This window comes from Erinaceus europaeus, chromosome 23, assembly GCF_950295315.1.
Source record: "Erinaceus europaeus chromosome 23, mEriEur2.1, whole genome shotgun sequence".
NCBI classification, from domain to species: Eukaryota; Metazoa; Chordata; class Mammalia; order Eulipotyphla; family Erinaceidae; genus Erinaceus; species Erinaceus europaeus.
In genome coordinates this window covers 13,695,609-13,719,139 of record NC_080184.1, presented here as the reverse complement: position 1 = coordinate 13,719,139, position 23,531 = coordinate 13,695,609, and the positions used below count along the sequence as shown (strand labels likewise).

At 49.1% G+C, this 23,531-nt stretch overlaps 1 protein-coding gene across 3 annotated transcripts; it reads right to left on the bottom strand.

Moving 5' to 3' along the window:
• Window positions 1-652: 652 nt before the first annotated feature.
• On the bottom strand, window positions 653-23,261 carry IL27RA (interleukin 27 receptor subunit alpha). 3 transcript variants are annotated; one of them, XM_060181854.1, is made up of 14 exons: window positions 23,089-23,261; window positions 22,580-22,697; window positions 19,697-19,854; window positions 19,439-19,596; window positions 12,275-12,434; window positions 11,033-11,106; window positions 9,581-9,764; window positions 9,306-9,494; window positions 7,258-7,359; window positions 5,969-6,127; window positions 3,664-3,789; window positions 2,446-2,539; window positions 2,272-2,365; window positions 656-1,292 (listed from the first exon to the last, which is right to left on the bottom strand). In XM_060181854.1, the coding sequence occupies exons 1-14, from the start codon at window positions 23,156-23,158 to the stop codon at window positions 1,095-1,097; spliced, it is 1,884 nt and encodes a 627-aa protein (XP_060037837.1). In that variant the 5' UTR covers window positions 23,159-23,261; the 3' UTR covers window positions 656-1,094. The 3 variants fall into 3 exon arrangements, with proteins under 3 accessions (XP_060037839.1, XP_060037837.1, XP_060037838.1); XM_060181856.1 differs by lacking the exon at window positions 3,664-3,789 and having other exon boundaries at window positions 653-1,292; XM_060181855.1 differs by lacking the exon at window positions 7,258-7,359.
• Between the last annotated feature and the right edge of the window lie 270 nt (window positions 23,262-23,531).

Sequence of the window (23,531 nt, the reverse complement as noted above, 5' to 3'; positions counted from 1 at the left end):
ACCCAGGGAGCCCATGGAGGGTGGGCAGGGCTGTGGGGTCTCTCCTCTCTCAGCACCCTGCACAGCACCCAGGGAGCCCCATGGAGGGTGGGCAGGACTGTGGGGTCTCTCCTCTCTCAGCACCAGGCACAGCACCCAGGGAGCCCATGGAGGGTGGGCAGGGCTGTGGGGTCTCTCCTCTCTCAGCACCAGGCACAGCACCCAGGGAGCCCATGGAGGGTGGGCAGGGCTGTGGGGTCTCTCCTCTGTCAGCACCATGCACAGCACCCAGGGAGCCCATGGAGGGTGGGCAGGGCTGTGGGGTCTCTCCTCTCTCAGCACCATGGACAGCACCCATGGATCCCCATGGAGGGTGGGCAGGGCTGTGGGGTCTCTCCTCTCTCAGCACCCTGCACAGCACCCAGGGAGCCCCATGGAGGGTGGGCAGGACTGTGGGGTCTCTCCTCTCTCAGCACCATGGACAGCACCCAGGGAGCCCATGGAGGGTGGGCAGGGCTGTGGGGTCTCTCCTCTCTTAGCACCAGGCACAGCACCCAGGGAGCCCATGGAGGGTGGGCAGGGCTGTGGGGTCTCTCCTCTCTCAGCACCCTGCACAGCACCCAGGGAGCCCCATGGAGGGAGGACAGGGCTGTGGGGTCTCTCCTCTCTCAGCACCACCTGGGAGCTATCACACCACCAATTTTTATTTCTTTTTGCTTCTCAATCCATACACTTGGGAACTTGAGTTCCCCCCCTTCTTGTGTCCCTTGTCCTGGATCTCAGCTGATGGCAGAAGGAGAGACATCTATGCCCCTCCTCCCGAGACTCAATTTCTGCTTCTGCTCTTGAGGAGAATTAAGAATTATCTGTGTCTGTTCCTTGCCTCAAGGGAGTCTGGGGCTGTGTCCACCAGGCGTCCGTCACGTGGAGGGGCCAATCTGGGGAGGTAGCTTTGTCTGCCACCCCAGCGCCGCCCTGGGTGACCAGGCTCTGCTCTTCAGTCCTGGGGTACCAGCTCTTTCCTGCTGGGCGTCCTTGGGTGTGTGGCTCAGCCTCTCGTTCAGAGTCTTCCTCTATCAAACTGGGGGCCTTCTTGGACCCTGGGTTGGTTGGTTTCAAGCCAGAACCTGCTGCCTGGGTTGGGACGGGGGGCCCAGGAGGCCCAGCTCCTCAGGCGTGGGCAAGAAATGTTTCTCGTACCCGGAGTTGAGGGGTGGACAGGAGGTCTGGGGAGACTGGGTGGCTGAGAGAGGCTCCGTCTCCTCCACTTCCAGAAAGGGCAGATCCCCGGGGGGCTGGGCCTGGGGTATCTCCTGAGAAGAATCCAGCATGAAATATGGGTCTCTCTCCCCTCACCCCCACACACAGCTCCCATAAACCTCCCACAGAATCCTTCTCCCTAAGAAACCAGGCTTTGTTGCAGATGGGCAGTGGCACACCTGGTTGAGAGCACATGTTACAATGTGCAAGGACCTGGGTTCGAGCCCACTGGTCCCCACCTGCAGGGGGAAAGCTTTGCAAGTGGTAAAGCAGGTCTGCAGATGTCTTTTTCTTTCTTTCTTTCTTTCTTTCTTTCTTTCTTTCTTTCTTCTTCTTTTTTTTTTTTTTTGCCACCAGGGTTACTACTGGGGCTCAGTGCCTGCACGGTACATCCACTGCTCCTGGTGACCATTTTTATCTTTTAATTTTTTACCTACTTTTTATTTGACAGGACAGAGAGAAAGTCAGCAGGGAGGGGAGATAGAAGTGGAGGAGACAGACATCTGCAGACCTGCTTCAAAACTTATGAAGTGTCCCTCACTTCAAGTGGGGAACAGGGGCTTGAACTTAGGTCCTGGAACATGGTAACAATTTGGTACACTGGGAGTCGGGCAGTAGTGCAGTAGATTAAGTGCACGTGGTGCAAAGCTCAAGGACCAGCGTAAAGATCCCGGTTCGAGCCCCTGGCTCCCCACCTCCAGGAGGGTCGCTTCCCAGGCGGTGAAGCAGGTCTGCAGGTGTCTGTCTTTCTCTCCTCCTCTCTGTCTCCTGCCTCCTCTCTCCATTTCTCTCTGTCCTACCCAACAACAACAACATTAATAACAACAGCAATAGTAACGGCAACAATAAAACAACATGGGCAACAAAAGGGAATAAACATTTAAAAAATAATAATTTGGTACACCACCACCACCCGACCCCTGTCCCTCTCTATCTCTCGCTACCCTCTTAATTTCTGGCTATCGCCATCCAGTAAAAATAATAAAATTTTAAATAATAATCATCATTCATAAACCAGCCGTGTTTCCTCACCTCCATGTGGGACTGGTTCCAACTGCTGTTGGCGGGATCTGGGGCTCTCTCCCAGACCCAGCGGGGCAGTACCTTGTGGCGCAGGTGGGAGCACCTGCCAACAGGTAACACAGTCAGGACAGGACATCCCGGTGACCATCCCTGCCCAGATGGGTGAAGACCTAGGTGTCTCACCTTCTGGCGGTGACAAAGCACAGGACACAGCCTAGCAGGATCACACACCAAAGGACAAGGACACCTAGCAGAACCTTCCACCTCTGGGTGTTATCTGCAGAGAAGAGGCAAAGACAAAAAAAAAAAAAAGTGGTGCAATAAATAAAGCATTAGATTCTCAACCAAGAGGTCCCGAGTCCCATCCCCGGCAGCACACGTACTAGAGTGATGTCTGGTTCTTTCTCCTCTATCTTTCTCATGAATAAATAAATTAAAAAATATATATCGGGAGTTGGGCGGTGGCGCAGCCGGTTAAACGCACGTGGCACAAAACGCAAGGACTGGCGTAAGGATCTGGGTTCGAGCCCCCGGCTCCCCACCTGCAGGGGCGTCGCTTCCCAGGCGGTGAAGCAGGTCTGCAGGTGTCTGTCTTTCTCTCCCCCTGTCTGTCTTCCCCTCCTCTCTCCATTTCTCTCTGTCCTATCCAACAATGACGACATCATTAACCACAAGGGCAGCAAGAGGGAAAATAAATAAATATTTTTTAAAAAAAAAATATATATATATGTATCTTAAAACATTAAAAAAAATCACAGAGGGGAGGGCCTTATAAAAGGGGCGGTGCCAGGCTGCGTTGTGGGTGTGGCCTGAGAGGGGCAGGTGGAGGTGTCTTGTGTTGTGGGCGTGGCTTGGTTGGCGGTGGGCGTGGTCTAGCAGAGGAGGGGGGTGGGCATGGCATAGGGCAACAGGGCACTCCCGGACATGCCAGCAGAAGCACAGGTTAAAGGATCAGAGACAGAGGGCTGGGTGGTGGCACACAGGGTTAAATGCACACAGTACTAAGTTCAAGGACCCGCACAAGGAATCTGGGTTCGAGCCCCGGCTCCCAACATGCAGGGGGTGCTGGAAGCTTCAGAAGCGGTGAAGCAGGTCTGCAGGCATCTCTCTGTCTCTGTCTCTGTCTATCTCCCCCTCCTCTCAATTTCTCTCTGTCCTGTCCAGTAAAATGGCATCTCTCTGTCTCTGTCTCTGTCTATCTCCCCCTCCTCTCAATTTCTCTCTGTCCTGTCCAATAAAATGGCAGAAATGTCTGCCAGCAGCCGTGGATTCACAGTGCTGGCACCGAGCCCCAGGGATAAATAACCCAGGTGGCAAAAAAAAAAGGAATAAGAAACACACCTTGCCTGGTAATGCATAGTGTTTAGTGGGCTCCAAAGCCCCCTCCCCCTGGCCCCCTACCTGGCAGGTGAAACCGGAGACTGGGGCCAGGTGGCCCCAGCCCAGCCACAGTGGAAGCCCGCATCCACAGCTTGCCGGAACCCCAGGGAAGGTCAGACAGGATGATGGTCCGGACGCTGCCACTCACTGGGGAGACACCATAAAAGTTGGGTAGTTCCCGAGTCGGGCGGTAGCGCAGCGGGTTAAGCCCCAGGTGGCACAAAGCACAAGGACCCGCATAAGGATCCCGGTTCGCGCCCCTGGCTCCCCACCTGCAGGGGAGTCGCTTCCCAGGCGGTGAAGCAGGTCTGCAGGTCTGTCTTTCTCTCCCCCTCTCTGTCTTCCCCTCCTCTCTCCATTTCTCTCTGTCCTAGCCAACAACAACGAGGACATCAAAAACAACAATAACCACAACAAGGATAAAACAACAAGGGCAACAAAAGGGGATAAATGAATAAGTAAATAGAGTTGGGTGGTCTACCAGGGGGTCTGTGCACCTCCATTCTCTCTGCAACAGCCTCCTCCCCCCCTTTTTTTTTTAATTCCCTGAGTAAGGTGGCTTGCTTATGTACTGATTGATTTAGAGGTGGACTCATGCAGTGGTGATTCCACAGGTCTGAGAAGTTTTAATTTTCTTTTTTTAATTTTTATTTCTTTTCTTTTCTTTTTTTATATTTATTTTCCCTTTTGTTGCCCTTGCTGCCTTTTATTGTTGTCGTAGTTATTATTGTTGTTGATACTGATGTTGTCGTTATGGATAGGACAGAGAGAAATGGAGAGAGGAGGGGAAGACAGAGAGGGGGAGAGAAAGACAGACACCTGCAGACCTGCTTCACCAGCCTGTGAAGCGACTCCCCTGCAGGTGGGGAGCCGGGGGCTCGAACCGGGATCCTTACGCTGGTCCTTGTGCTTTGCGCCATGTGTGTTAACCCGCTGCGCTACCTTCTGACTCCCAAGAAGTTTTAATTTTCATTCAACATCAAGAGACAGAGGTGGGGCAGAAAGGTAGACAGCATAATGGTTCTGCAAAGAGACTCTCACGTCCGAGGCTGCAAAGTCCCAGGTTCAATCCCCCGCACAACCATCATTCAGAGCTCACTAGTGCTCTGGTAATAAAGAAAATTAAAAGGGGCCGGGTGGTGGTGCACCTGGTTGAGCACACATGTTACAGGGCGCAAGGTCCCCACCTGCAGGCGGAAAGCTTCACAAGTGTCTCTCTGTCTCTCTCTCTTTACATTTCTCCCTTCCAACTCAGTTTCTGGCTGTCTTTATCCAATAAAAATAATAAAAAATTTAAATAAAGAAAAGAAAAATAAAAAGACATTTTTAAGGTGTTGGGGAGACAGCGTAATGGATATGAAAAGAGATTCTCCTGTGTGAGGCTCTGAGGTCCTAGGTTCAATCCCAGGGACCACCATCAGCCAGAGCTGAGCAAGACTCTAGTTAAATGTTAGGAAGTCGGGCAGTAGTGCAGCAGGTTAAGTGCATGTGACACAAAGCACAAGGACCGGTATAAGGATCCCGGTTCGAGCCCCCGGCTCCCCACCTGCAGGGGAGTCACTTCCCAGGCGGTGAAGCAGGTCTGCAGGTGTCTGTCTGTCTCTTCCCCTCTCTGTCTTCCCCTCCTCTCTCCATTTCTCTCTGTCCTATCTAACAATGACAACATCAATAACAACAGTAATAACTACAACAATAAAAACAAGGGCAACAAATAAAAAATAAATAAATAAATATAAAAAATTAATAAAAATATATCAATAATCTAAATAAATAAATATATAAATAAATAGGGCCTGGGGAGATAGCATAATTGTTATGCAAAAGGCCTTGCTGCATGAGGCTATGAGGTCCCAGGTTCAGTGCCTGGCACGGCCATCAGTCAGAGCTGGTATCCCAGAAGCCTCTCTTCCCTAGTTCCTGCCACTGCATGGCTCACAGCCAGGTGTGTCTGACCCAAATGTAGCCACACCCTGGAGCCGTGTCATCCTTCTGTCTTTCTCGATGATTAATAAAAGATGACCATCATCCTTCAGTATCAATAAATACAGACAGTGGCTTTGGCCGCCCAAGGTTAAGTGATAGTCCATTACAGTCCTGGGTGTAAAAGCCGTTGTCCACCAGGGAACGCAGGTCACGGTGGAGGGACTTATTTTTGTCACAGGCCTTTGGGGCTCCTGGCTGAATTTTTCCTAATAGAGACAGAGAAGATAGAGCTTCCCCTGGTGGGCTGGGGGCTGGAAACTGAGTCACGCACTGGGTGGAGGTGCATCTGGGAGGGGGGGTCGGGGACAGGGCAAGGGCTGGACTCACGGGCTGGGGAGCTCACCGTTCCTGCAGAGTGGAGACCCTGCCCTGCTCTGTGTACACAAGGTGTAGTGAGTGAGGTGGCCTCTGAGCTGCGACCTGGGGACCTCGTCCCATGTGATGACAGGGGACCCCGATGGGGCGTCCTGGAGTCTGTGCAGCTTGGGTCCCTCCAGAGGCACTGAGGGGAGAGGGAGTCAGTGGGTTCAATTCCTGGCAATGCACAGACCTGCTTCAGCCCTCCCTCCCTCCCTCCCTCCCATTCTCTTACTCTCTATGCCTTTCTCTCTCTCCCCTTCTCTTTCTCTCATAAAGATAAATAAGTATGAGGTCAGGTAGTGGTGTATCCACCAAGAACAAGGACCCTGGTTCAAGTTTCTGGTCCCCACCTGCACGGGGAAAGCTTCACGAGTAGTGTAGAGCTACAGTTGTCTCTGTCTCTCTCCCTCTCCTTGTCCCCCTCCCCTTTCAATGTTGAGCCCCCGGCTCCCCACCTGCAGGGGAGTCGCTTCCCAGGTGGTGAAGCAGGTCTGCAGGTGTCTATCTTTCTCTTCCCCTCTCTGTCTTCCCCTCTTCTCTCCATTACTCACTGTCCTATCCAACAACGACAACAGCAATAAAAACAACAACAACAACAATGATAAATAACAAGGGGGAAAAAATAGGCCTCCAGGAGCAGTGGATTCATGGTGCAGGCACCGAGCCCAGCAATAACCCTGGAGGAAAAAAAAGGGGGGGGGGTAGATAGCATGGTTATTCAAAGATTTTTATGCCTAAGCTTAAGGCACTAAAGGCTCCAGGTTCAATTCCCAGGCCCAGGAGCCAGGTGGTGACACACCTGGTTGAGCACACAGATCACCATACACAAGGATCTGCGTTCAAGCCCCTGCTCCCCACCTGCAGGGGAAAAGCTTTGCAAATGGTGAAGCGGGGCTTCAGGTGTTTCTTTGTCTCTCTCCATCTCTATCTCCCCCTTCCTCTCAATTTCTGGCTGTCTCTATCCAATAAATAATAAAGATAATAAAAACATTTAAAAAAATTCCCAGACTAACCAAAAACCAGAGCTGAGCAGGGCTCTGGTAAAAATAGGTAAAAATAGGGCGGGGGTAGATAGCATAATGGTTTTGCAAAGAGACTCCCATGCCTGAGGCTCCAAAGTCCCAGGTTCAAGCCCCCACACCAACAAAAGCCAGAGCTGAGCAGTGCTCTGATGAAAAAGAAAAAAAAAAAAGGAAAAATAAATTTTATTTATTTGTTTGTTTGTTTCTATGGGGGACTCCAACCCTTCCTCCTTCCACATCTCCCCCTTACTCAGCTCCTCTGTGAAGGCCCAGACGGAGGGAGCAGGTGCCAAGCCCCCAGGGTAGACGGAGGTCACCGTGACTCTGTAGGGAACTCCGCCTGTGAAATTCCCTGGAGAGGGGAAAAGAGAAAAAAGGAAAGAAAGAAAAAAAGAGGAAACTAAATTGAGAGCCCAAAAGTAAGCCCCCACACCTATGGACATCGAATCTTTGATGATGGTGCCCAGACTACTAAATGGGGAAAGGGGAGTCTCTTCAACAAATGGTGTTGGAAAAAATGGGTTGAAACAGGCAGCAGAATGAAAGTGAACCACTATATTTCTCCAAACACAAAAATAAATTCTATGTGGATCAAGGACTTGGATGTTAGACCAGAAACTATCAGATACTTAGAAGGAAATATTGGCAGAACTCTTTTCCGCATAAATTTTAAAGACATCTTCAATGAAACAAACCCAATTACAAAGAAGACTAAGGCAGGTATAAACCTATGGGAGGGACTACATCAAATTAAAAATCTTCTGCACAGGGAGTCCGGTGGTAGCGCAGCGGGTTAAGCGCAGGTGGCGCAAAGTGCAAGGACCGGCGTAAGGATCCCGGTTCGAGCCCCTGGCTCCCCAGCTGCAGGGGAGTCGCTTCCCAGGCGGTGAAGCAGGTCTGCAGGTGTCTGTCTTTCTCTCCCCCTCTCTGTCTTCCCCTCCTCTCTCCATTTCTCTCTTTCCTATCCAACAACAATGACATCAATAATAACTACAACAAAAAAAACCACAAGGGCAACTAAATAAATAAATAAAACAAACAAAAACAAAACAAAAAAAAATCTTCTGCACAGCAAAAGAAAACACTACCCAAACCAAGAGACCCCCTCACAGAATGGGAGATCTTTACATGCCATACATCAGACAAGAGGCTAATAACCAGAATATATAAAGGGCTGGCCAAACTCAACAACAAGTAAACAAATGATCCCATCCAAAAATAGGGAGAGGACATGGACAGAATATTCACCAAGGAAGAGATCCGAAAAGTCAAAATGCTCCAAGTCATGGTTGACAGAGAAATGCAAATAAAGACAACAATGAAAAAGTAAATAAATAAAAAAGGAAGAGAGAGAGAAAACGAATTTGCCCAGTTAGAGCTGACATCCCCTCCCCTTCTTTTTTTTTAATTTTTTTGTTAATATTTATTTTTTCTTTTTATTGCCCTTGTTGTCTTATTGTTGTTGTTATTGATGTCGTCATTGGATAGGACAGAGAGAAATGGAGAGAGGAGGGGAAGACAGAGAGGGGGAGAGAAAGACAGACACCTGCAGACCTGTTTCACCGCCTGGGAAGCGACTCCCCTGCAGGTGGGGAGCCGGGGGCTTGAACCGGGATCCTTATGCCGGTCCTTGAGCTTTACACCATGTGCGCTTAACCTGCTGCGCTACCACCCGACTCCCTCTATTCTATTCTTTCAAGAAATTTCTGGTGGACTCTTAAAATAATTTTTTTTAATTATCTTTATTTATTGGATACAGACAGCCAGAAATTGAGAGGGTAGGGGAGATAGAGAGGGAGAGAGAAAGAGAGACACCTGCAGCCGTTTCACCACTTGCCGCAGGTAGAGACTGGGGGCTTGAACCCGGGTCCTTGAGCTCTGTAACATGTACACTCAACCAGGTGTAGAGAGAAGACAGAGAACCAGGGGCCAGGCGGTGGCTCACCCCAGTTGAACGCTCACATTACAGTGCAAAAGGACTCAGGTTTGAGCCCCTGGTTCCCACCTGCAGGGGGGAAGCTGCAGGTCTCTCTCCATCTCGCTTCCTCTCTATCTCCCCGCTTCCCTGTTGATTTCTCTTTGTCCTGTCAATGAAAGAAAGAGAAGAAGGAGGGGGAGAAGGGAGCAGAGCCTTCCTCTGGCACATACTTCACCGGGGTTTGAACCCAGGATCTCAGCTCATGCATGAGAGTCTAGAGCTTTGTCCACTGCTTCCCTACCCAGGCCTCAGTGAAGCACAACTTTGAGAAAAAGAAAATCTGGCTGTGAACAAAGGCACCAGGACGCCCCAGGCCTCACCTGACAACCCGGCGCTGAGCGTCCCCCGCGGAAGCCGGACCCAGTTGAGGTCCCCAAGGCTGTCACTTTCCGGAGCCCAGTCCACCACGTACTCCTGGGGCTTCCCCGTCCCCGGCAGCCATGCCACCTGCAGCAACCCTTCTCGCTGGCCCCTGTGGACTTCCAGGTTCCTGGGGGCAGAGTCTGGAGCTGGAGACAGGCAATGGGGGGGATGTTAGTTAGCTGGTGCCCGGGGAAGTACCATCTGTTCCCACAGGCCACGCCCCAACTCTCACCCAAGCAGACCAACGAGAGGTTGGTGACGGACTCCCAGCTGCTGGCATCGGCCGCTGACACCGAGGCCACCTTCGTCCCTGTGGGAATGGGGGTGCTACAGCACGGGGTAACCGTCAAGCTCAGAGAATCATCTTCCAGCTGGAATGAGACGGTGTAGTTGCCCTGCATGTAGGAGCCAGGGGCCTAGGGGGAGAAAGGGTGGATGTCACCCAGGTAGGGAACAGGTGAGGCCCCAGGTTTAAGTTCCTGGCCATCACAAGGGAGCCCCATGGAGGGTGGGCAGGGCTGTGGGGTCTCTCCTCTCTCAGCACCATGGACAGCACCCAGGGAGCCCATGGAGGGTGGGCAGGGTTGTGGGGGGTCTCCTCTCTCAGCACCCTGCACAGCACCCAGGGAGCCCATGGAGGGTGGACAGGGCTGTGGGGGGTCTCTCCTCTCTCAGCACCATGGACAGCACCCAGGGAGCCCATGGAGGGTGGGCAGGGCTGTGGGGTCTCTCCTCTCTCAGCACCAGGCACAGCACCCAGGGAGCCCATGGAGGGTGGGCAGGGCTGTGGGTCTCTCCTTTTCTTTATCTGTCTCTTCCTCTCTCCTCTTCAAAGAAAGAATGAGTTTTCAGGACTAGACCTTTCAGAGTAGCACACACATTAGAAAGTGCAAAGCCGGGGGTTGGGCGGTAGTGCAGCGGGTTAAGCACACATGGCACTAAGTGCAAGGACTGGTGTCAGGATCCCAGTTTGAGCCCCCAGCTCCGCACCTGCAGGGGAGTCGCTTCCCAGGCGGTGAAGCAGGTCTGCAGGTGTCTGTCTTTCTCTCCCCCTCTCTGTCTTCCCCTCCTCTCTCCATTTCTCTCTGTCCTATACAACAAAGACGACATCAACTACAACAATAAAAACAATAAGGGCAACAAAAGGGAATAAATAAAATATTAAAATTTAAAAAAAAATCTGTATTTACTTATTGGGTAGAGAGAGCCAGAAATTGAGTGGTGTGGGAGATAGAGAGGGAGAGAGACAGAGAGACACCTGCAGCCCTGCTTCATCACCCGCAAAGCTATTCCCCTGCAGATGGGGCCCTGGGCCCCTAACCCGCGTCACTGCGCATTGTAACATGTGCGCTCAACCTGGTGCACCGCGACCCGGCCTCCTATATATAGTGTCTATCTCTTCCTTCCTTTTTTCCCCCCTTGTCACCGATCAGCTCTGGATGATGGTGTGTTAGGAGTCGAACCCGGGACCTCAGAGCCTCAGGCATGGAAGTGTGTGCAATCTCCCCCATCTTCCAGGAGATACTTTGATCTGCTTTGCAGATGGGGAAACTGAGTCCCCAGGACGTTCTTGGTGGGGGGGAGTGGTGTTAAAGATTGTGTTGGCAATGGGATTGGGAAAGGGGCCAGGGGTGGGGGTGCCCTGACACCTGTAGAGAGAATCGGCTGAACCCCCAAAACTCACCTTCCAGAGAAGGACGGGGTCCGGTCCGCCTGGGGGGCCACAGACTCTGCCGGACAGCCACACATCCTTGGGAGCTGAGGCCAGGAGGGGTGACAATGGGTGAGGGTGAGGGTGAGGGTGGGGGTGGGCCCTGGGGGGGAAGGAGGGTGGGGCCTCGAGGAGAATGGGAGGGAGTCTCAACAGAGGCGAGGCCATGAAGGGTGGGGTTTTAGTTGGGGCGGGGCCTCTTATGCCGTGGTCTGCAGGGCGTGGCCTTACTGGAAGGTGGGGCGGGGCCTCAGTAGTGGGCGGGACAAAACTGCACAACATCCTGGGGATAGATCCTAAGGAACCCAACAGGCCCATCCAAAAAGATCTGTGTGCACCTATGTTCTTGGCAGCACAATTTGTAATAGCCAAAACCTGGAAGCAACCCAGGTGTCCAACAACAGATGAGTGGCTGAGCAAGTTGTGGTCTCTCTCTATATATATACAATGGAATACTACTCAGCTATCGAAAATGGTTTCAGCCAATCTTGGATGGACCTTGAAAAATTCATGTGAAGTGAAATAAGTCAGAAACAGAAGGATGAATATGGGATGATCTCACTCTCAGGCAGAAGTTGAAAAACAAGATCAGAAAAGAAAACACAAGTAGAACCTGAACTGGAAATGGCATATTGCACCCAAGTAAAAGACTCTGGGGTGGCTGGGTGGGTGGGTAGGGAGAATACAGATCCAAGAAGGATGACAGAGGACCTAGTGGGGGTTGTATTATTATATGGAAAACTGGGAAATGTTATGCATGTAGAAACTATTGTATTTACTGTCGAATGTAAAACATTAATTCCCCAATAAAGAAATTAAAAAATAAGTAAATAAATGGAAAAAAAAACTGCACAGCAAGGGGGGCAGAGGTAAGGTCTTTTTGAGAGGGCGTGAACTCAGCAGAGACAGAAGGGGCGGGGTTTTGTTGGGGGCGTGGCTTTACATGGGTGCGGTGTGGTGTGTGGGGCGTGGCCTCATCAGTAGGGCGGGGTCTTGGGGAGGGTGGGGGTTTCCCAGAGTAAGAGCAGAGGCGTGGCTTCAGTGGAGCATGTGGGCGTGGCCTCACCAAGGCATAACCTAATTAGAGGGGCGGAGCTTGTGGGGCGGGGCCTCAATGGAGCACGTTGGCGGGAGGCTGCTGGTTTCATGGGCTGTGACTCCCGAAGGGCGTGGCCTCCTCGTGGGGCGGGGCCAGATTAAGGGGCGGGGCCTCACCCGAGGGCGGGGTCTGGAAGGACAGGGTGGCGCTGTCCTCACTCCATAGGTCCTCTTCCTGTTCCAGGCGACAGTGGCCCTGCACCTTGTAGCTGGAGGCCAGGCAAAGGTCCCGGATCTCCAGGGGGGCCAGGGGTGGGAAGCTCAGTGGGGGCTCCACCTGGGACAGGCACAGGGGTCAGTGGGGACCCCAAGGCTTCTCCCCCAGATCTCTCCCCCCTCTCATTTTAATTAATTAATTAATAATTATTTTTGATTTTATTTATTAATAAGAAAGGAGGAGAGAGAAAGAACCAGACATCACTCTGGTCCATGTGCTGCTGGGGGATTGAACTCAGGATCTCATGTTTGAGAGTCTGATGCTTTATCCACTGCACCACCTCCAGGACCACTTTAATTCATTATTAACTTACTATGACTACGAATCCACTCACCCCAGGGGCCACTCTGTCATTCCCCCACTTTCTATTTTATTTGCTAGAACAGAGACAAACTGAGAGTGGAGTAAAGGAGAGAGAGAGAGAGAGACAGACCTGAATCCCCGATCCACTGCTCCTGAAGCCTCCCTCCTGAAGGTGAGGAGCCGGGGACTCAAACCCAAGTCCTTGTGCATGGTTAAATGTGAGCTCAACCAGTGCATCATCATCCACCCTCCTATTTTATTTATTTCAGTGAGAAAGAGAGATAGAGGCAACCCAGAGCCGAGATAAAGGGAGCCCACAACCCTGCTCTGCTCTGGCTACCGGCGGTGCTGGGGATTGAACCCAGGAACTCAGAGCCTCAGGCAGGAGAGTCTGTCTGCAGAAACACTCTGATGTCTCCCAGCCCTCTCTCTGCTTGCCTATTTGTCTCTTTTCTTTTTACTATTTATTTATTTAATATAACAGAGAAATCAAGAGACAATGGCAGTTCAAGAGTGAGAGAGGGGAGTCGGGTGGTAGCTCAGCGGGTTAAGCGCAGGTGGCGCAAAGCGCGAGGACCGGCATAAGGATCCTGGTTCGAGCCCCTGGATCCCCACCTGCAGGGGAGTCGCTTCACAGGTGGTGAAGCAGGTCTGCAGGTGTCTGTCTTTCTCTCCCCCTCTCTGTCTTCCCCTCCTCTCTCCATTTCTCTCTGACCTATCCAACAATGACAAAAAAACAATAACTACAACAAGGGCAACAAAAGGGAAAATAAATATTTTTTAAAAGGGTGAGAAAGAATCAGAATAATTCCTCAGCATCATCTCCTCCTTTCCCTTTATATCTAAATGGACACAGTAAAGAAAAATGGAATGGAGTAGGCTTAAATGTTATTAAGGAGTGCCGTGCTCAGGAATACCAAAGGAAACCACCCAGGACCGAAACAAGACAGGACTAGAATGACCACAGGAACCCAGTAAATCACCGGTGAGTACAAACACGTGTGGCTGGTGACAGAGAGGAGAGAGGGGCCTAAGGAGAGATTAAGTGACTGCTAACAGTTCAGCAATTTATCAGTTGAGACACCACCTCCAGTCTGTTCCACCAACAAGGGGACAGCTTAAGGGAGGAGAGGACTCCCCAGAGACTCACCAAGTGCAACTCTGAGTCTCCATTGCTACTACCCCCAGAATCTGGAGCAGCGACAGGAAGGGACACCAGGGGACAGAGATCTAACCAGGAAACTCAGAAGACCTATACATCAGTGGTATAGCTGAGGGGCTGTGAAAGTCTCTTTGCATAACCACTGGGTTATCTCTGCCACACCCTGCTTTATCTCTTGGTCAGGAGTCAGTGATTAAGCTAAGAAGCCTATTGATAGTTTAAAAGCCCTCAGGCTCCCATAGCCTACAGGGAAGGAAAAAAAAAAGAGGCTTTTAAACCACTGAGCGCCAACTCAGGGATTGAAACAACTATTAACTTCCACCACTGTGAACCCTTTAATTAACTTACTTAGACACAAGTAAATCCATAATAGTGATCAATAATTTGAAAAGTACTGATAAAGGGAACTCATAACATAATATATAAAATGGTTAAACAACAAGAAAAAATATTGGAGACTCGAACCAGGACAAGAGTCCAGCTAAAAGTCCTCCAGAGGGTGAAGCACAAAATAATGAGTTCAACATCCAAACATTAGCTAAGGAAATAATAACAGGAGTGAGTAAAGAATTTGAAAAATTGTAATCAGAAATGCAGGAACAACAAATGAGAATATGGAAGAAAATTCTAATTATCTCATGGTTATTAGAGAGCTGAAAGATGAAATCGCTGAGCTAAGAATGCAACTAGCTGAACAAGCTAAAACAGTAACAGAGCAGGGCAACAAAATAGATGAACTCCAGAAAACAGTAGAGGGCAGAGAGAATAGAATCAATGAGGCTGAAGACAGAATTAGCAAGATTGAGGATGAATTAGAGACAACTAAAAAAGAAGTAAGAGATCTCAAAAAGAGATTAAGAGATGCTGAAAACAACTACAGAGTCCTATGGGATGACTTCAAAAGAAACAATGTACGCATTATTGGCTTACCAGAGGAAGAAAGAGAGGGAGAGGAAGAAAGCATTCTTCAGGACATAATAGCTGAAAATTTCTCTAGTCTAGACAACACCAAAGACATAAAGATTCAAGAAGCCCAGAGGGTCCCAAACAGAATTAACCCAGACCTAAAGACACCAAGACATATCATACTCAGAATGGAAAGGAATAAGGATAAAGAAAGGATCCTGAAGGCTGCAAGAGAAAAACAAAGAGTCACCTACAAAGGAAACCCCATAAGATTAGCAGCAGACTTCTCCATACAAACACTACAGGCCAGAAGAGAATGGCAAGATACCTATCGAGTGCTCAATGAGAAAAGCTTTCAGCCAAGAATACTATATCCTGCTAGACTGTCATTCAAACTAGAGGGAGACATCAAAACCCTCTCAGACAAGCAACAGTTGAAGGAAGCAACCATCACCAAGCCTGCCCTGAAAGAAGTTCTGAAAGGTCTCCTATAAACAACCAGACCACCACAAATAGGACATATATCAGAACACTCTAAAACTCTACAAGAATGGCGTTAAAATATCTTCAGTCTTTGATATCAATAAATGTCAATGGCCTGAATTCACCTATTAAAAGACACAGAGTAGGAAGACGGATCAGAAAACACAACCCAACAATATGCTGTCTACAGGAAACCCACCTAACTCAACAAGACAAACACAGACTTAAAGTGAAAGGATGAAAAACTATCATACAAGCCAATGGCCCACAAAAAAGGTCAGGAGTAGCTATTCTCATATCTGACATGATAGACTTTAAAATAGATAAGATTAAAAAAGATAGGAAGGGACACTACTTAATGCTCAGAGGATCAGTCAATCAAGAGGATTTAACAATTATTAACATCTATGCACCCAATGAGAAGCCATCTAAATACATCAAACTTCTACTGAAAAAGCTACAGCAATATATTAACAGTAACACAATCATAGTAGGGGACTTCAACACCCCACTCTCTCAACTTGACAGATCATCCAGGCAGAAAATCAATAAAGATATAAGGGAGCTAAATGAAGAGATAGACAAACTAGAACTATTGGACATTTTCAGAGTCATTCATCCCAAGAAACTGGAATATACATTTTACTCAAATCCACATGGGTCATTCTCAAGGATAGACCATATATTAGGCCACAAAGACAGCATCAGCCAATTCAAGAGCACTGAAATCATCCCAAGCATCTTCTCAGACCACAGTGGAATTAAACTAACACTTAACAATCAACAAAAGATTAGTAACAGTGCCAAAATGTGGAAGCTCAACAGTACACTTCTTAACAACTTCTGGGTCAAAGAGGAAATCAAGGAAGAAATCAAAATGTTTCAAGACTTCAATGAAAATGAAGACACAAGGTATCAAAATATTTGGGATACAGCTAAAGCAGTCCTAAGAGAGAAGTTCATAGCTATACAAGCACACATTAGGAAACAAGAAAAAGCACAAATAAACAGCCTGATTGCACATCTTAAAGACCTAGAAGAAGAACAACAAAAGAATCCTAAAGCAACCAGAAGGACAGAAATCACTAAAGTTAGGGCAGAAATAAATAACATTGAGAATAGGAAAACCATACAAACGATGAACGAAAGTAAATGTTGGTTCTTCAAAAGAGTGAACAAAATCGACAAACCTTTAGCCAGACTCACAAAACAAAAAAGGGAGAAGACCCAAATAAATCGGATAGTAAATGAAAGAGGAGATATCACAACAGACACCACAGAAATTCAACATATCATGCGAGGCTTCTATGAACAACTATATGCCACCAAGCTAGAGAACCTGGAAGAAATGGATGATTTCCTAGATACTTACCAACTTCCAAAACTAAGTAAAGAGGAAGTGGATAACATGAACAGGCCCATCACAGCTAATGAAATTGAAACAGTTATCAAAAATCTCCCCCAAAATAAAAAGTCCTGGACCAGATGGTTTTACAAATGAATTCTACAAAACCTTCAAAGAAGAACTAATACCTCTACTTTTAAAAGTCTTCCAGTAGATTGAAGACACTGGAATACTCCCTGCCAGCTTCTATGAAGCCAACATCACCCTGATACCAAAAGCAGACAGGGACACAACCAAAAAAGAAAACTACAGACCAATATCTCTGATGAACGTAGATGCAAAAATATTAAACAAAATTCTAGCCAACCGGATACAGCAGTATATCAAAAAGATTGTTCATCATGACCAAGTGGGTTTTATCCCAGGCATGCAAGGTTGGTTTAATATACGTAAATCAATCAATGTGATCCACCACATCAACAAAAGCAAGACCAAAAACCACATGGTCATATCAATAGATGCAGAAAAAGCCTTTAACAAAATACAACATCCCTTTATGATCAAAACACTACAAAAAATGGGAATAGATGGAAAATTCCTCAAGACAGTGGAGTCTATATATAACAAATCTACAGACAACATCATACTCAATGGTGAAAAACTGGAAGCATTTCCACTCAGATCAGGTACTAGACAGGGCTGCCCACTATCACCATTACTATTCAACATAGTGTTGGAAGTTCTTGCCATAGCAGTCAGGCAGGAGCAAGGAGTTAAAGGCATACAGATTGGAAGAGAAGAAGTCAAACTCTCCTTATTTGCAGATGACATGATAGTATACATAGAAAAACCTAAGGAATCCAGCAAGAAGCTTTTGGAAATCATCAGGCAATACAATAAGGTGTCAGGCTACAAAATTAACATTCAAAAGTCAGTGGCATTCCTCTGTGCAAACACTAGGCTAGAAGAAGTTGAAATCCAGAAATCAATTCCTTTTACTATAGCAACAAAAACAATAAAATATCTAGGAGTAGAAGTGAGAAAAAAAAATCTAGGAGTAAACCTAACCAAAGAAGTGAAAGACTTATATACTGAAAATTATGAGTCACTACTCAAGGAAATTGAAAAAGACACAAAGAAGTGGAAAGATGTTCCATGTTCATGGGTTGGAAGAATTAGCATCATCAAAATGAATATACTACCCAGAGCCATCTACAAATTTAATGCTATCCCCATCAAGATCCCAAGCACATTTTTTAGGAGAACAGAACAAATGCTACAAATGTTTATCTGGAACCAGAAAAGACCTAGAATTGCCAAAACAATCTTGAGAAAAAAGAACAGAACCGGAGGCATCACACTCCCAGATCTCAAACTGTATTATAGGGCCATTGCCATCAAAACTGCTTGGTACTGGAACATGAATAGACACACTGACCAGTGGAATAGAATTGAGAGCCCAGAAATGAGGCCCCACACCTATGGACATCTAATCTTTGACAAAGGGGCCCAGACTATTACATGGAGAAAGCAGAGTCTCTTCAACAAATGGTGTTGGAAACAATGGGTTGAAACATGCAGAAGAATGAAACTGAATCACTGTATTTCACCAAATACAAAAGTAAATTCCAAGTGGATCAAGGACTTGGATGTTAGACCACAAACTATCAAATACTTAGAGGAAAATATTGGCAGAACTCTTTTCCACATAAATTTTAAAGACATTTTCAATGAAACAAATCCAATTACAAAGAAGACTAAGGCAAGTATAAACCTATGGGACTACATCAAATTAAAAAGCTTCTTCACAGCAAAAGAAATCACTACCCAAACCAAGAGACCCTTCACAGAATGGGAGAAGATCTTTACATGTCATACATCAGATAAGAGTTTAATAACCAACATATATAAAGAGCTTGCCAGATTCAACAACAAGACAACAAACAACCCCATCCAAAAATGGGGGGGAGGACATGGACAGATTATTCACCACAGAAGAGATCCAAAAGGCTGAGAAACACATGAAAAAATGCTCCAAGTCTCTGATTGTCAGAGAAATGCAAATAAAGACAACAATGAGATATCACTTCACTCCTGTGAGAATGTCACACATCAGAAAAGGTAACAGCAGCAAATGCTGGAGAGGATGTGGGGTCAAAGGAACCCTCCCGCACTGCTGGTGGGAATGTCAATTGGTCCAACCTCTGTGGAGAACAGTCTGGAGAACTCTCAGAAGGCTAGAAATGGACCTACCCTATGACCCTGCAATTCCCCTCCTGGGGATATATCCTAAGGAACCCAACACATCCATCCAAAAAGATCTGTGTACACATATGTTCTTGGCAGCACAATTAGTAATAGCCAAAACCTGGAAGCAACCCAGGTGTCCAACAACAGATGAGTGGCTGAGCAAGTTGTGGTATATATACACAATGGAATACTACTCAGCTGTAAAAAAATGGGGGCACATGGCACAAAGTGCAGGGACCAGCCTAAGGATCCTGGTTTGAGCCCCCAGCTCCCCACCTGCAGGGGAGTCGCTTCCCAGGCGGTGAAGCAGGTCTGCAGGTGTCTGTCTTTTGTCCCCCTCTCTGTCTTCCCCTCCTCTCTCCATTTCTCTCTGTCCTGTCCAAAAAACACACTGGAGGAAGGTTCCGGGCTGTTGTCTTTCATTCTCTGCTTTTTTCTGAAAGCTAAAATAAAATAGCACAAAAGGAATTCCAGGTGCAAGTTCTTTTTTCTTTTTTCCTTTTTTTTTGGGGGGGGGAAAGTCAGACAGTCTGGGGGTGCAGGTGAGGAGTGAGCAGAGATTTAGGGGTGCAACCCAAGAATAAAGTGACTGTTGGGGGGGTCCCCAATACTCACCAGGGTCCAGGCAGTCTTACCGCATCCCTGGTAATAGAACTGGCAGACGAGGTCCTTGTGGCGGGGCCATGTGGGTGGGGTCCACTGGATGATGGCCTCCAGGGACTCCTCCTCCAGGAAGTCCACCTCTGGGGCCAGCGAGGGGGCATCTGGCTTCACTAAGGGGAGGGGGGCGGCAACAATGGCAAGAGGGAGATGAGCCTGGTTCCCCTGGGGGTCCCACCCACTGCCCACAGTCCCTCTCCCCAAGCTTCTTACTTCGGGTTTCCAGGTTCACAGAGATGGCAGGCCACAACAGGTCACCCCCCTGTACCCCCCAGATCAGCAGCTGGTCGGATGCCGTGAGCTGTTCCCGTGGGACGATCACCCAGCTCTGCCCGGGGGGCACGGGCACCTCCCAGTTCCTGTTGGAATGGCTGTGGGGATAGATACAGCGGAATATGGGGAGGGGGGCTCGGACCCTGAGCCGAAAGTGCAGGGAAGACTCCACCCGGGTTCAAAACTCAGAGCTGTGTGATCCTGGAATGGTCACTTCGCCTCTGTGGGCCTCCGTTTTGTCATCTGTAGAATGGGGATGGTAAAGGGGTCCCCCCCACCAGTAGCCTGGGAAGTGGCGCCGTGGTTAGAGCATTGGGCTCTCAAGGGTGAGGTCCAGGTTTGATCCCCAGTATTGTATGTGCCTGACAGAGGTTCTCCTTCTCATTCTTTTGTTAAAAATAATAATAGTAATAATCCTAAACATGTCATTAGTATTAATGAGACAGATAAAGAGGTAGAGAGAGACTGATCCCTATTCAGCTCTGGCTGCTGGTGGTGCTGGGGATTGAACCTGGGACCTCAGGGCCTTAGGCAGGAGAGTCTGTTTGCAGAACCACTGTGCTGTCTCTGCAGCCCACACTGAAATAACATAACAAAATGGGGCTGTGACCCGAGAGGTGGTGCAGTGGTTAAAACACTGGAGTCAGGCTGGGGAGACCGCACAGTGATTTTGCAAAAGACTCTCCCGCCTGAGGCTCTGAGGTCCCAGGTTCAATCCCCAGCACCACCAGCAGCCAGAGCTGAGCAGAACTCTGGTCTCTCTCTCTCTCTCTTTCTTTTTTCTTTCTCTCTTTCTCTCTGTATCTTTCATCAAAAATAAATAGGACAGGGGTAGATAGCATAATGGTTATGCAAACAAACTCTCCTGCCTGAGCCTCCAAAGTCCTAGGTTTAATCCCCTGCACCACCAGAAGGCAGAGCTGATCAGTGCTCTGGTTACAAAAATAAAAATAGGGAGGGAGTCGGGCGGTGGCGCAGTGGGTTGAGCGCACGTGGTGCAAAGCACAGGGACCCGTAAGGATCCCGGTTCAAGCCCCCGGCTCCCCACCTGCAGGGGAGTCGCTTCACGGGCGGTGAAGCAGGTCTGCAGGTGTCTGTCTTTCTGCCCCCTCTCTGTCTTCCCCTCCTCTCTCCATGTCTCTCTGTCCTAACAACTACGACATTAATAACAATAGCAATAATAAGAACAACAAGGGCAACAAAAAGGAATAAATAAATAAATATTTTTTAGAAAATTAAGTGGTCTGGGAGGTGGCGCAGTGGATAAGGCTTTGAACTCTCAAGCATGAGGTCCCGAGTTCAATCCCCGGCAGTACATGTACCAGAGTGATGTCTGGTTCTTTCTCTCTCTCCTATCATTTCTCATGAATGAATAAATGGACTCTTTAAAAAAAATTTAAGGGGGTCGGGCGGTGGCGCAGTGGGTTAAGTGCAGGTGGCGCAAAGCGCAGGGACCGGCGTAAGGATCCCGGTTCGAGCCCCCGGCTCCCCACCTGCAGGGGAGTCGCTTCCCAGGCGGTGAAGCAGGTCTGCAGGTGTCTGTCTTTCTCTCCCCCTCTCTCTCTGTCTTCCCCTCCTCTCTCCATTTCTCTCTGTCCTATCCAACAACAAAGCAACGTCAACAATGGCAATAATAATAACCACAACGAGGCTGCAACAACTAGGGCAACAAAAAGGGGGAAAAATGGCCTCCAGGAGCGGTGGATTCATGGTGCAGGCACCGAGCCCAGCAATAACCCTGGAGGGAAAAAAAAAATAACGATAAATACGGGTGGGTGTGGGGTGGACAAGAAGACAGCTCACTTGTTAGAGGGCACATTTCACCATGTGTTGCAAGGCCCCGGATTTGAACCGCCCTGGGCCTATACATGGGAGTGTCTGAAGTAGGGAAGCTTCCAGAAGTGTAGAAAGATTTATTTATTTTCCCTTTTGTTGACCTTGTTGTTTTTTATTGTTGTTGTAGTTATTGTTGTCATTGCTGTTGTTGGACAGGACAGAGAGAAATGGAGAGAGGAGGGGAAGACAGAGAGGGGGAGAGAAAGACAGACACCTGCAGACCTGCTTCACCGCCCGTGAAGCGACTCCCCTGCAGGTGGGGAGCCGGGGGCTCGAACCGGGATCCTCTGGCAGGTCCTTGCACTACGCACCGTGTGTGCTTAACCTGACTCCCGGGTAGAAAGATTTCTTTTTTTCTTTTCTTTTTTTAAAAATATTTATTTCCTTTAGTTGCCCTTGTTGTTTTATTGTTGTAGTTATTATTGTTGTTGTTATTGATGTCGTCACTGTTGGATAGGACAGAGAGAAATGGAGAGAGGAGGGGAAGACAGAGAGGAGAGAAAGACAGACACCTGCAGACCTGCTTCACCACCTGGGAAGCGACTCCCCTGCAGGTGGGGAGCCGGGGGCTCGAACTGGGATTCTCTGGCAGGTCCTTGCACTATGCACCACGTGTGCTTAACCCAACTCCCTGGTAGAAAAATTTCTAAGGGAGAACTCAGAGCCAGCCGGGGTGCAGCACTGAGGGGGGCAAGCTTTCTGTCTGCCTTCCCTCCTCCCTGGCCCCCACATTGGCGGGAAAGTGCTTCTCCTGCTCAGAGAGCTCAAACAACTTGCTCAGCAACAGCAAAACCCAGACCAGCTTCAGAGCTTGGGGGGGGGGAGCGGCAGACTCCGTGTGCTCCCCACCCCAAAAAGTGAAGAAAGGGGGGGTCCAGAGAAGGGGAGGCAGCCCTGGGAGGATCCCACCCAAGACTCAGTTTCCCCAAACTACCCCCCACACACACGCAGACAAACACTTTGGGGAGGGGGCAGGCAGATACTCACTACTTCCGACTCTGCAAATGCAGGTTTGCGGGGGCCTCCAGGACCCCCCAAGTCTCCCAGGAACAGGTCAAGTCACCCACGGGCCCCACTCCATAGCACTGCAGTGGGCTGGGTCTATCTGCAGGAGAGGGGGGTCGGTGTGGAGGGGTGCAGGGAGGAAAAGAGGGTATCAGCCCTGAACCCCAGTTTCTCCAGACTTGTGCCAATTGTGTGTGTGTGTGTGTGTGTGTGTGTGTGTGTGTGTGTGTGTGTGTGTTGGGTCCCTCAGGCTCTTTAACATGAGCCTGTCTGTGCCAACCACATCCGGTGAGCAGCCCCAGAGTCCCCCCAACCAGCCCAGCCCCCACTGGCACCCCAAGGCGCTTGCTTGACACCCCCACCTTATCCTCTCCCCCACACTCCTTTCCCCACCCGGGGACCCCATGGGAGAGGTTTGGGGGGTCTGTAAACTTGAGGTTCACCCTAGGCTAAACCTCCTCCCTCCCCAAAAATAAAAATAAAAAACTCACCATGGTGGGAGCGTGTCCCCCGGACCAGCACCCACACCAGAGACAAGAGAAGCAGCCGGGGTCCCCCCATGGCGCCCCCCCCTGCGCCCCCAGTCTCTCACGGCCCCGCGTGGCCAGCTCCAGCACCGGGTGCAGGCGGAAAGCAGCCCCCTTCCACCCGCAAGGCCTCAGCACCTAGAGGTGGGGCCCGCCCCTCACCCCTCCACCCCCACTTCCCCAGCCGGAAAGTCCCAGAGGCTGAGCTGTCTGCAGCTGGGGAGGCCACAGTGGGGTGGGGGCAGATTCAGTGGGGTCCAGCACACCCCTCAATTACCACCCCTCCAACCCCTGAAAAACATGCACAGACATACACAGTCCTTTTGAAACTTTTATTACAGATGAGGCAGAAGCTTCTGATCCGTGTGCCCCCTTTTCTTTCTTTCTTTCTTTTCGTTTTAAAGATT

What these genes read in the sequence shown, in the direction of transcription:
- IL27RA (XM_060181854.1), bottom strand. Translation starts at nt 23,158, where the DNA reads ATGGGGGGACCCCGGCTGCTTCTCTTGTCTCTGGTGTGGGTGCTGGTC. An exon ending in GGGGACACGCTCCCACCATG is followed by an intron (nt 22,698 to 23,088) that starts GTGAGTTTTTTA and finishes CCTCTCCTGCAG; the next exon opens with ATAGACCCAGCCCACTGCAG. An exon ending in GTAAGACTGCCTGGACCCTG is followed by an intron (nt 12,435 to 19,438) that starts GTGAGTATTGGG and finishes TGCCTGTCCCAG; the next exon opens with GTGGAGCCCCCACTGAGCTT.